Source organism: Triplophysa rosa, linkage group LG21, assembly GCF_024868665.1.
Source record: "Triplophysa rosa linkage group LG21, Trosa_1v2, whole genome shotgun sequence".
In the NCBI taxonomy this organism is placed as follows: domain Eukaryota; kingdom Metazoa; phylum Chordata; class Actinopteri; order Cypriniformes; family Nemacheilidae; genus Triplophysa; species Triplophysa rosa.
In genome coordinates, this window is record NC_079910.1 from 13,830,537 (window position 1) to 13,842,741 (window position 12,205).

Consider the following 12,205-nt stretch of genomic DNA (forward strand, 5'->3'; position numbering starts at 1 on the left):
TGCAGGTGATATGAATGGAAAAATGAACACAGATGTGTCCTTCACAATAAACTGTATTGAAATCTGCTGGGGGAATATCTGGTTTAGTGTATGTTAAAAAGAAATGCATCATGTCAGTATACATCACATTTTCTTAACTCACAACAATTAATTTCTGAACTCATTGTAACTCATAATAACTCATAAATACTGTGGTTTTATGATTTTAAACATGTTAATGTGTAACTCCCTGTTGACTGTGTTGGTGTAACACACAGTGGGTTTTGTGTTGTATGTGTCTAATGAAGCAGAGTGTTGGACAGGTGTGTCTGCAAACACCGGCACAGAACACCTGCCCTACAATGTACGTGTGTGTGTTGCAGTACATGTATGTCTGTGTGCTTGCATTTGTACTGGATTTGTCTGGTGCATGTGCCATTCTGTGATAATTATGTGCAGAGATGCACTTTGTTTTATGGGGTTTTGGTTGTAACACAACCTTTGGCCCGTGCGCACCTTGACCTTTGGATTGGTGGGGTCACGCTCTTTGTTTTAGTTTTTGCGAGTGCACAGGGTATAGGAACACACACGCTTTTAATCACCATCATTTAGGACACATTCAAAGAGACTGGACATTTAGTTTGATTCTATGTCTTTAGTTTATTCGTCTTGATGATTGTTTATTGGAATATTCTTTTTTAAAAACATTGTTCTTTTAAATTGGATAATTGCTTAGAAATTGTCATGCACTTTTATGTTACTTTATTATTATTTTTTTGCACTACTAAAATTGAAATGCACAATTGTCTCCCAACATACAGATCCATGTCGGCATTCTTTTCACATTACAACTGCATAAAATAAAGCACACCAAAACTGACAATTGAAATTGAATGGACAGCACTTTATTATAGTATCAAGTGATAACGTGAATATTACTTTATTTAAATTAATCTACAATTTGGGATGATAAAAACTAAATCATAAATCGTTAAACATCAAATTAACATGCCATTAAAATCGATGTTGCCTCATGAAGAATAGATTCAGTTGACCTTTCTAAATTGCACCATTTGTCGCAGTTACTCTCTTCGTTCTAACCTCAGAATGTGAAAGGTGGGGGTCATATTCAAGAACAGAGTACTCAATTACAATATAATTGGAGTCCTGTGGTGAACCCCCAAGAGCTACCAACACAAACACACTAGTGCCAGTAAGAGTGCGTCTTTAGAGAATGTGGGGCTGTTTTTTTAGTAGCAGGGGGTCAATAAGACAGTCAGCCGGTGTAGTACTGTGAAGAGAGAGCGAGAGAGAGAGAGAGACAGACAGAGAGAGAGAGAGAGAGAGAGGGATTGACAATTTTAAGTGCTTTTTAAAAAGGTCAATAAATTTCTCATCATCAAATATGTCATATAAATCAGCATTTTCCTATTGGGTTTTGTATCGAAGTAACTCACAAGTGCAAGAGACTTTTAATTGTAGTGTGTTATCTTGGCTAAACGGAGGCTGTGCACATATGCATTATTATGTCTCTGCCTCTTTGAGACTTGGAAAGATTTAACTTTTCACAAATGCTGTTGCTTACATAGGGCAACTCTGAGGTCATTTCACTGATAGTGTGTTCTGAAAGCCAGTGGCCTTGTGTTCTCTAAGCACTGCAGACTGGCAGAAGTGTTGACACAGCCAAAAAAGTATAAGAAAGGAGAATAAGGTTGCTTTAATTATCTCATTCGTTTCTATGATCCTGCAAGAACATTTCTCAACTCGAGCGTATTTGAATGAGGACATTTACCTGCATATTCCTTAAAGCAAGACTCATTATTCTTGTTGCAGTATTGTCAGTTCTTTTTTCCAGCTGTAGTCTGTCAGACTCCCCCGCGGTTGGCTTGCTCTCTAGCCGGGGCCTAATAGTGGGGTTATATAAGAACACACTACAGTTTACTACAGCGTACAAGCACTGGCAGCATTTCATTATCTGATTACTTCTGAGGAAATCCCCGACACGATCTGGCCTGAAAATGCACACACACCAAACTCACACGCACAAAGTAAATAAAAAATGCACGCACTGCTTCGTGTTCAAGAAATGCATTCTTATAGTCTTTATTTTTATGAAACACTTCAAGTCCTGAATGCTGTTCTCGTTCATGCATCCATTGAAATAATTTACAGTTGTAATTGTAATCATATAACAGTAACATTGTAGCAAAATGAATATTATCTTGCATACAGTAGTTCTGGGTGTGTGTGCGCACACGTGGATTCTCATGCCGGTAGGACTGGGTTTGGCTGAGCGGTTGTTATAAGGAGTTTGTGATAAAGCCTGAGTTTATCTACCATGTTTGGTCTTTCTCCTCCCTGTGAATCCTAGAATTTCTCAGCTGGGATTCTGGCTGTTTCAGCAGTATGTCTTAAGTGGTTACAGTTGCAAATGCAAGGTAAAACATAGTAAGACACACATCAGCAAAGTCACGCAACAACAACCCTTCAGCTGTCTCTCAGAAAGATAAATTGTTACCTCCATCATTACTCCATCATGGTCAGAACTTTTGCACTACAATATCCTGTTTTGCACTGAATGAAGGAGGGTGATGACCCTGGGAAAAATGCATTTTTGTCTTAAAACTCAAACGGAAAATAGGAAAAGGGGTAAAATGGGATGACAAAAAAATAGAAACTAGGCAAAATAATAACAAAAACACCATAATGATAATTGTTACGCTTTTAAATAGATACCCTGAGGAAGAGATGCACTGTGTAAAAGCATAATTTTATATAATCCTATTCTTTTGATATTTTTTCACTATATAAAACATGATTGCACATTATAGCAAAAGGGAATGAAATACTGCTGGTAAAGCATTACCTGTGAGGCTGAGGTTATGAACTTCATGTTTCTTGACCAGGCATCCATCACCTGGGCGACGAAAACTATGACACAACAGATAACAAGCTAATTTGGCCAATAGCAATAAAGGTGGATGGCGGTGCCTCTCTGTCGCCATGGGGCTGTAAAGCGGGTGGGCTGCATGCTGACGCGCCCGCCCAGAGCCAACATGTGCAAGCCCAACCCAAAACCTCAGCACCATAAAGCCAAGCTGGAGTGTAACCTTTGATCGCCAACAGCGTTCGGAGAGAGGTACGCACAGACACGGAGAGTCATTCATTCAACACTCAGCAACACCTATGAAGATACAGGTTACACAAAACAATTACATAAAGCCATAAACATCAAAGCATTCATATAAACTTCATATGGCCTAAATGGTCTCGCATTATAAAGTCAGGGCATTACACATGTTTTTGAAAAAGAAACAAGTGGGACAGAAAGATTTAAGCTTTTTGTTTAAATTGTGTGAAGTACAGTCATACAAAATATTGTAAGAGCGCATGAAGACAATAAAAAAAATAATTTAATGATTAAAATGTAATGATTTCTGGGCTATTTGTGGATGCTAATAATAAGAAAATGCATCTAATTATAAGAGAAAATGTATGACCTGCATAGCAAATTACGATAGATATAAGATATAACATATTTTTGTTTTGCCTAAAAGAAATCTGTCTTTTGTTTGTTTTGTTTTTTGTTTATCATTGTGTGCCATTTCTTTAAATATTACTGTGTAATACGTAAAATTTGTTGTTTTTTAATACAAATGTTATAGTAAATTTTATAAAAAAATATATCCACAAACAAGTTCGGAGACAATACAATTTTTAGGCAATTTTATATGCAATAAAACAAAGATATAATTCCAATATATATCAACAAAATACAGCAAATAAATTTAGGTTAACATATTCCGACAAAACAAAACACAAAATTTTCAACAATTAAAATAAACGTTTCCCTTTTCAAAAATTGCTGAAAAGTGAGGGGGTCATTGCACTTCAGATCATTGCATGAATACAATACAGCATTAACATTGTCTGGAATCAGCAAAGACAACAAGGAAACTTTTTAAAACCTCATCCATGGAAAGTATGTGATCCAAAGTCATAGTGACCATAAAGACACAAATTCCCTGAAGGATAAGGAAGATTATGGGAGACACTTGTGCCTCTACCATTCTTATCTTAGCATAAATAATGTATCTTAAAAGTGAATCATTAACATCTAAGCCATGAAACATGTTCAAAAGCCATAAAAAACAAGGTTTTTTTGTCCTTCCGAACGTCGCTTATAGATCTTGAAATCTGCTTGCTGGGTCTCTGCTTCTCGGCCACCGTGTTTCGGCGAAACAGCATGAACTGGCCGTCATGTCACATATGCCGTGATAAACGAACAGGGCGAAGTAGCACAAATACAGTCGATCTCTTGCATTCCTAAGCTCCGTCCGTCTATATGTAGAGTTGAGTTCAATTAGGTAGATCTTGTTAAAAGTCTTTTCTCCCACGCACAGTGGAGGTCTCATGTCTCAGATCACATCATGCTTGAGACAGAGCGCACCAGGAGTTCTGTGGGGTGATTGATGTAGGTGTGTACGTGTAGTCCTCGTATTTGATGTCCACGTGCCCTGCGCTGGCGCTGTCTAGCTGTGTTGATGCCTTAAAATATAAAAACCAGAGTCATTTGTTATTATCATCCTTAAATCAAGAATGTCACCAAAATCATTGCATTTCATGTAATATCTACAGTACAAATACGTGGTACGTTTTATTAAGTCAAAGGCCAGATTTAAGCCATCTAAAATATATTTTTAGCTATATATATGAAAAAAACACTTAGACAACAGGAAGATTGCTTTGTTTACTACTGACACATGTGTGGAATATTTTCCACTTTTGAACTAACTATGATTTATTCGCTAATATAATTACGCTTTTAGGATAGGCTGGGCTGTTCTTCTAAGCACCAGGGAGGCGCTGATTGGTTGATAAGCTCATCCACCAATCATATCGTGGGTTCAGAAGTGTATACCTGTGTGATTGAGACAACAGTTTGACCAGCATATGGAGAAGCTGCGATGTTGGGTTCACTTTTTATTGTAGAGGCGTTCTCTGACACAGGCAAGGAAGGGGGAGATCTAGCACCAGACACTATTGACCCTGAAGACAAAGAGAATATTAGTTGACAAATTGGGATTAACCGCTAAAATTGAATGCACTCTTTGCAAATAATTAATAGTGTCAGACATTTGTTCATATTTTTGTCGGTGCCTCGAGTCTACCGAAAGAAGAGAAAATGATGTCACTGTTCTCTCTCTCTTTCACTCCCATCCCCTCCCCTTTCCTCTCTCACTCACCCCATATTTCTCTCCACACATTCTCTGACTCGCCCACTCCCACACTTTCATCAAAATCACTCATCTCCACTTTCTTAAAGAAATGTTTTTTTAAGATCTGTTTTAAAATTATTTTCTCCACTCTTACCTGAGGATACCTTTGTCTTGGGCATCTTTGGTTTGCGTTTCCTTGTTTGAATGCTTTCTTTCTTCATTGCTAATGGCCTTGGTACCTAAAGCCAAGACAAAGCAAACAGCAAAGTTACACTTGTGGCAGTTGTCTTAGCGACGTTAGATGTTCAATTTGATTAACAATTTATTTTGGTGATAAAAAACGAATGATGGTGATTGAAGTGAGATAAGGGCGTATAAGTTGTAAAATACAATACAAGTAATGCCTAAAAATGTGATGATCTTGTTTTTTTGAATTTACGGAATAAATTCAGATAAAACACACCTATGCACATTTATACACATTTACACACGCACAATCCTCAGGATGAGATCTGCACCGAATCACGCACTCACCCCGTGCAGTTTCATGTACAGGCCGCAGGCATTGCAGACAGGCTCGCCCTCTGCGTTTCTCCTCCACAACGTGGTGGTACTGGTATGACAGTTAGTGCAACACAGACCCGCTCGCCGAGACGTGCTCTGCTGCAGAGACAAACAGAAAGAGAGAGAAATATGGGGAGGTGATTCATCTGGCACTCTTAACGCTGTCATAATCATTAATCTGAATGACAAAACTGTTGACTGTACGGGTGTAAATGGAGCCAAAGGCACGGTTATGAGAGAGGGAATGAGAGAAACGGAGACATTCAATATACCAAACACGAGGAAAGGTGGGGATTGCAGCCTGAGCTGCTAGAAAAGAGCCTGAGAAGATAAGATGCAAAGGAGTTCTATACTAAAACGATGGGAAGGTTTTTCCATGATGAGGGTGCATGTTGGTAATGGGGGTCCACTAAGGTGGTGCTATTTGTTGTACCTTTTAATTTTTATTTGTGCATGGATATGTTCTATATATTTGAATAAATGTGTCACGCTTAAAAACATAATAAACCGTTTATTATTTTAGGCTTGAGTGAATGAACTCTGACTACGGCAAAACGTAGGCCTGTGCAACCCAGTCATTGTTTTATGAATTCAGAGAGGGATTTTACAACAAAGGCGTCATAAATAATCTACTAGAGTAAGAGTGAAACTTCTCAGCCCAAATGCACAGTTTGGCGTTGTTTTGAGTTTTGAGCTGCTTGTGCTAAAAACAGACGAACCCAAGGACAAGGTCAACTAAGGCACAAATGAAAACAGAGAGGTAGAGAAGAGCGAGAGAGCCAGAGTTTGTGTATGTGAGAGAGAAAAAGAGAGAGAGAGCATGTGTGACAGAGATAACTAACGCCTGGGAAACAAGACAGCAGTGAAGGCTTTATGCAGTTTCTGCCTTGCAACGACCTTCTTCAGTGCCAGCCCTGCATCATACCTCTACCTCTTACAAGAACAAAGTATAAATATTATAAAATATAAAAGAATTTGTTGGGAAACTGATTAATGAATTAAAAATCATTTGTAATATTTTTGACTATACTAATTGAGTTTGCAGCAGATGTTTTATGTATATGTAAATTATTTAGGCCTATTCAAATATATGGATTACTTTCAGCTGGTTATATTTTTTCCATTTTTGTGCCTTTGGTATTTATGTCATCAGAATGACATTAAAGCTCGACGGAACTTTCTCATTTTCTTTTGAACGTTTCTAACTTGAATTAAACTCACTTTACAATTAAAAGTGAGCTTTTAAGCTCTTTTCAACAAAACAAATAGTGTTCAAGTAATTATCACAAGTACCTGTTAGATTAAACATTATTTTTATGATTTACTCTAAAAATCACTGAAAATGAGAGCCAAAAACGTTATTTAATATTACAGAGTTAAATTGACAAGATTTTGCACCAATTAGACACATTTTAATGGTCAAGTCGGGTAGAAAATAACAAAGATCAACTGCAGGTTTCACTGTTTGAAAAGCCACATGAAAGCCAACACCTAAAGCATTTAAAAATCATTTAAATTGATTAACAAATGGGCAATTACCAGACGTTTCTGGGGTTTGATGAGAGGTCGATTGATCCCGTTAATCTTGTGGTATAGGCCGCACGCATTGCACAGGTAATGGCCCGTACCGTCTCTCCTCCACAGCGGGGTTGAGATAGAGCCGCAGTTAACACACTCCCGCCCTTCACATGGCAGCTCCTCCAGCATGTCTGAAAGCACAGACAAATATATTACTTTTCACTTCATTTTCCAGGGGTTCCAGGTGATTATGACAGCACAATGCATCAAATAAAATACAATAAAAAAATGCTCCTAACAATGAAACCAGCGCAAGAAAGAATGAACGTAAAATTCAAATTAAGAGCGAGCCGTGTCATTAAGTATTTTTAAGGTGTATCTTGGCTTTTTCGGGATTTCCAGGTCAGTTTGAACCTACATAAAATCAAGTTAGAAACTCAAGAATAACTCGAATGTTTCTCTGACCCACTAACTGAATAAAAAATTATAATGTGTAAACGCGCCCGTGTTAAAAAAGGTCAAATTAACACTCACGGTGTATATATAATCCACACTCTCAAAGTGTGGATTATATAAACACTGTGAGAGTTAATTTGACCCTTTTTAACACTGGCGATTTTACTGTGCGTTTGCATGTTTTGACAATATTTTAGTTTAGCGCAAATAGACTGAGGCCTTGATTTTACCGGGCATCATTGGTACGGAATGTGACAAAAACTCTAGACGGAATGAAGAATGAATTAATGCGAGCATATTCAGGGTCACTGGGGTGTCTATAGGGCGACTGGCGAGGCACGAGAGCCTTAGGCGCGCGGAATGTCAATGGGTCTCTTATCAGTGTTAAAGATCCAGGGGTCACCAATTAATCACGATTCTGACATGCGACGGCCTCCAACAATTCACTTAAAATACGCCGTGAGTGTTATTAATTTGATCATGATGTTGCCCGTTTATTAAGACTCAAATGGTTGTGTTTCTCTGATGCATGCACTGCAAATGCAGGTTTATTATAACATAAAAACACGCAGATGCGCAATATCAAAGTACTTTATACATGCCTGAACAAACAAAAGTAGAAAAGTCCATATTTTCTTGAACGAGATCTGACGACTATTATAGTACCTAAACACTTGTCAGCCAAAGCCCCTCAAAGAGGCGCGAAATGTGTATCGGACAGTAACGGTCTTTTTAGAAAAGTTTGATCAAGGTGACAGTTCTCACAATTATGGGGTGTGCCTAGAACCCTTTCATCAATCCACATGTGCACAGACAATAGTTGGGAATTAAATTAACATTTAAATTAAAGTGATTTAAGAGCATTTCCCATTAAAGGATGTGTATTAGTAGAATAAGATCAGCTGTTTTTGTTTTGTTAGGTTTTGCTTAGTTGCTAAAGCCTGTATAGACTCCCACAAACTGACTGGTGCCTTTTAACAACGATACGTGTCTTACATAAACACCAAGGCACCATTTAATAACCCTTACAACCCTGCTATAAATTGTGAGATCACAGCATCAAACGAAACCCCCTCCATTCCAACCATTTTTGCCTGTTGACTTGAAAGATGGATTTTAAACTATTGCCAAACTAACGACTCAAATGAAATATAGCAACTTCAAACTTTAAACATGACATAACTTACAGTCTATATGCACAACAACTCAAATTCCAACTAAAAGTTTTTGTCTTTACAAAATAAATATTTTGATATATGCTAGATATGTGCTACATATTGCATATACAAATGTTTATCACAATTTAAAACACATTTTCAATCTTTGTATTTCCTCAGATAGCAAAGATTATTTATTTAATGTTAAAACTATGCTAAATCGAGTATTTTTAACATTAATTCGACATTAAATAAATTGTCTTTGCTATCAGGGTTACCGAACGCACACTTATGTGCCACCACAGAACGTTCATATGAATAATTCATTCCATAAATAGTCATAAATGAAAAACCACTGTGATTATTTTATTAGTATCCTAAAATGTGAGATTAACAGGTTTACCTAAACTAGACCTCCTTCCAGTTAGAGTTCCATGCCGTCCCTGAAGACCGATCATGCCGCCATCGAAGGGCCCTGGCGTCCATGAGGATGCCATCTCCGGGCTCATGTAGGCCGCGTACGGGCTGGAGTAGGAGCCACCCACAGAACGCACCAGGGCACTTCCATACTGATCTACCCGACCACCATTACTCAGCACCAACGGATTCTGGTACGATGCATCTCTACCCGTGCTGCTGCTCACCGGCGGGCTGTGCGAATAGGAGAAACCGGGAGGAGGATGAGGGCTGCCGGGGTTGAAAGTGCCGTTTTCCGTGCCAGTCTGTGGCCAGGCATGGTGATTGGCAAGCCCGTGGGATTGATGGGTGGACTCACACGTCTGTAGGTAGGGCAAGGTCTGCAGCATGCCAGGTACGCGGGTGGTGGGCACATAAACAGGTGAGCTGGCGGACGGATGGATGTAGTTCCCGGAGTCGTGTGCGTAGGGGGACGGGTTGGAAGATAAAGCCAGACTCGAATACATGCTGTATCCAACGACTAAGCCTTCCTTTCAGATCTTAAAAAAAAAAATGGCCTAGTAACAAAAACACCAGTGTTTGAGCTGCTTGGAGTAAAAGTCTCGATAACGTCCAAAATTTCCAATCCAAAGGATTCTTGAGCAGCGGCCGCGAAAAAGGGAATGCACTCCTGATGACAGACGAAAAAATAAATCTGATTAATAAACAGACAGACAAATATATTAGTTAGGTTTATAATCATAATAAAATTATTATTATTTTCGATGCTATTTGTGCAAAAGTCCATAGGTCTAAATACAGTTATTTCATATAAATTGTGTGACGTAGATTTAATTAAAATAATTGAAAGAATCCTCGCAATAACAGTCGAGCGTTTTTAAACGCACTTTTTTGTAATGTAAAATGCATAGAGTAGCCACAGTCATTTTAGTCAAATTGTTAAAACTGTCAAGATCTTCGGGTTGTAATTTAATAGACTAAAATGACATTAATGACTTTTCGTATCTTTGCCTGGAGATATAAATTATTATCAGCAGCAGTCTGAGATATCCTTCAACCATAACTATTAAATCATAGCTGCGACGATCAAATCAAGCAACACAACACAACAGATAGCCGCACTGTAATCTCTGTAACATCAATATTTTATCATCGAAAACACAGATCACATAAAAACGTTGATAGCTGTAAGCAAGGGACTTATACATTTTCATCCAAGAGCTCTCGTTGTATTATCTCACCAGATAAGGACGGTAAGCGATAAAGTCTGGAAGCCTCTTTTCCAAGCGAGTTGATTGAATATCGCTGCTGATGGTCCCCTCTCTTCTGTCTGTCCTGGTTTTATCCCAACGAACTCAATCTGTAAGAATTCAAACTTCCACACTTCTATACAAAACGCCAAAAGTTGCAGTTGTCCTCTCTGCGTTGCGACTTGTCACCGTGCCTTGTCTGTATCTGAAGATAGCTGCTGCGCCAGATAATGCCTAATATAACTGTTCTCTGATTTGTTCTCTACTTTAGTGCGAGTTATTTGTAAGAGCAGAACCACGTGACGCGCTCCAAAGGTAGGACCCATGGAGGAGGAGAAGAATGAGAGGGATAAGCTAAGTCGTGTGTGTGTGTTGCGGAGGAGGGGGTGTGCTTCAACCTGTAAGATCTATATTTGCTGAGTCCGCTGTATTTTAAATGATTGTTTTTGGTCAATAAAAGGTAACTTTTAAGAGACACTTTAAAGATTTGGAAAATCTCTGTGACCAGGGCAAATATTTAGGATACACGTATATAGACAATTGAGAAAGCCTGCACATGTTTAAGTAGCTGTAAAACGTAAGGATCCCCGTATATAAAATCAGTGCATTAACGTCAGAAGCCAACGTCATATTTTTCCATACCGTCTACATTGGATGTGTCCTACAGTAGTGGCTTTAGTTTAGATTGTACTTTCTTGTAAAATATAAATGTCACAGTAAACTAATCTCTGGGTCTGTGCGAGAATGTAAAGCTAAATTTTATGGCCCGATAAATCTGGATGTGTTCTCTATAAAAGCTGACGAGAGATAAGAGATACGAGCGACAGCTTAGTATGATGATACAACAATAATCACACTCATTATACTCAGTTGGAAATATTGTTATTTTAGCGGTATTGTTTGAGTTATCACCCCTCCCTTTTTTGGGATAAAAATAGATATTAACTTTTTAAACATGTAAATAAATCGATTATCATTATGACGCAATATATTAAAAAATACATAATAATCGCATAAAATAATAGTAGGAGTTTATAAAAATGCTTCATATGAACTTTCATTTTCATTTTGCCTAATCATGGGATTCAATTAGAACTTTAACGAAATATTTCTCTACACGACGCAAAGATCTTAAAGATACATTTTCACCATTCTGATCATTAATGGTAAATAGTTCTAGCTCAAATTTATTTTCTGTCTGATTCTCTTATATTTCAGAAAGGTGGTCGCCAATTCGTCTCCTCGACAGGCCGCTGATAATGAGATTAATAAGTGATGTTGAGACCTGTGAACTCGCGCCACAAGCGCGTGGAAAGGACAATTGAACGCACACCCTGTCTGCATCGAGCAAAGCAGAGACTGTTTGATCACTGCAGAACCCGCAAGAAATTCTAAGACGTTTCTTTTAATCAAAGTCTCTCTTTGCTTCAACGTCTGGCATGTGGATACTAAATAAAATGGTCAAACATTAATGTCTGGTGGCTAAACCAAACCCACAGTATTTATTATTAGAAAATACAATGAAATGAAATAAGAGGTTGCTTTTTGCTTCTACTTTGAATTTTATTTACACTCAACGGGATTCTGAAAGAAAAACATCACACTGCAACACAGAGCTACAGTGTCAGACATGCAAAGCAACGAC

General features: G+C 38.2%; 1 protein-coding gene across 1 annotated transcript; it reads right to left on the reverse strand.

Annotated features, from left to right (window-relative positions):
• Positions 1–3,791: 3,791 nt before the first annotated feature.
• gata5 (GATA binding protein 5) lies at positions 3,792–11,513 on the reverse strand. Its single transcript, XM_057319636.1, has 7 exons — positions 10,552–11,513; positions 9,297–9,980; positions 7,302–7,471; positions 5,733–5,861; positions 5,353–5,437; positions 4,901–5,028; positions 3,792–4,527 (listed from the first exon to the last, which is right to left on the reverse strand). The coding sequence occupies exons 2-7, from the start codon at positions 9,814–9,816 to the stop codon at positions 4,408–4,410; spliced, it is 1,152 nt and encodes a 383-aa protein (XP_057175619.1). The 5' UTR covers positions 9,817–9,980; positions 10,552–11,513; the 3' UTR covers positions 3,792–4,407.
• Positions 11,514–12,205: the final 692 nt, after the last annotated feature.

Coding starts and splice junctions, on each gene's coding strand:
- gata5 (XM_057319636.1), bottom strand. CDS start 9,816: ATGTATTCGAGTCTGGCTTTATCTTCCAACCCGTCCCCCTACGCACAC. Junction 7,472..9,296: donor TGGAAGGAGGTCTAGTTTAG/GTAAACCTGTTA, acceptor CTGTGCTTTCAG/ACATGCTGGAGGAGCTGCCA. Junction 5,029..5,352: donor CAAGACAAAGGTATCCTCAG/GTAAGAGTGGAG, acceptor CTTTGTCTTCAG/GGTCAATAGTGTCTGGTGCT.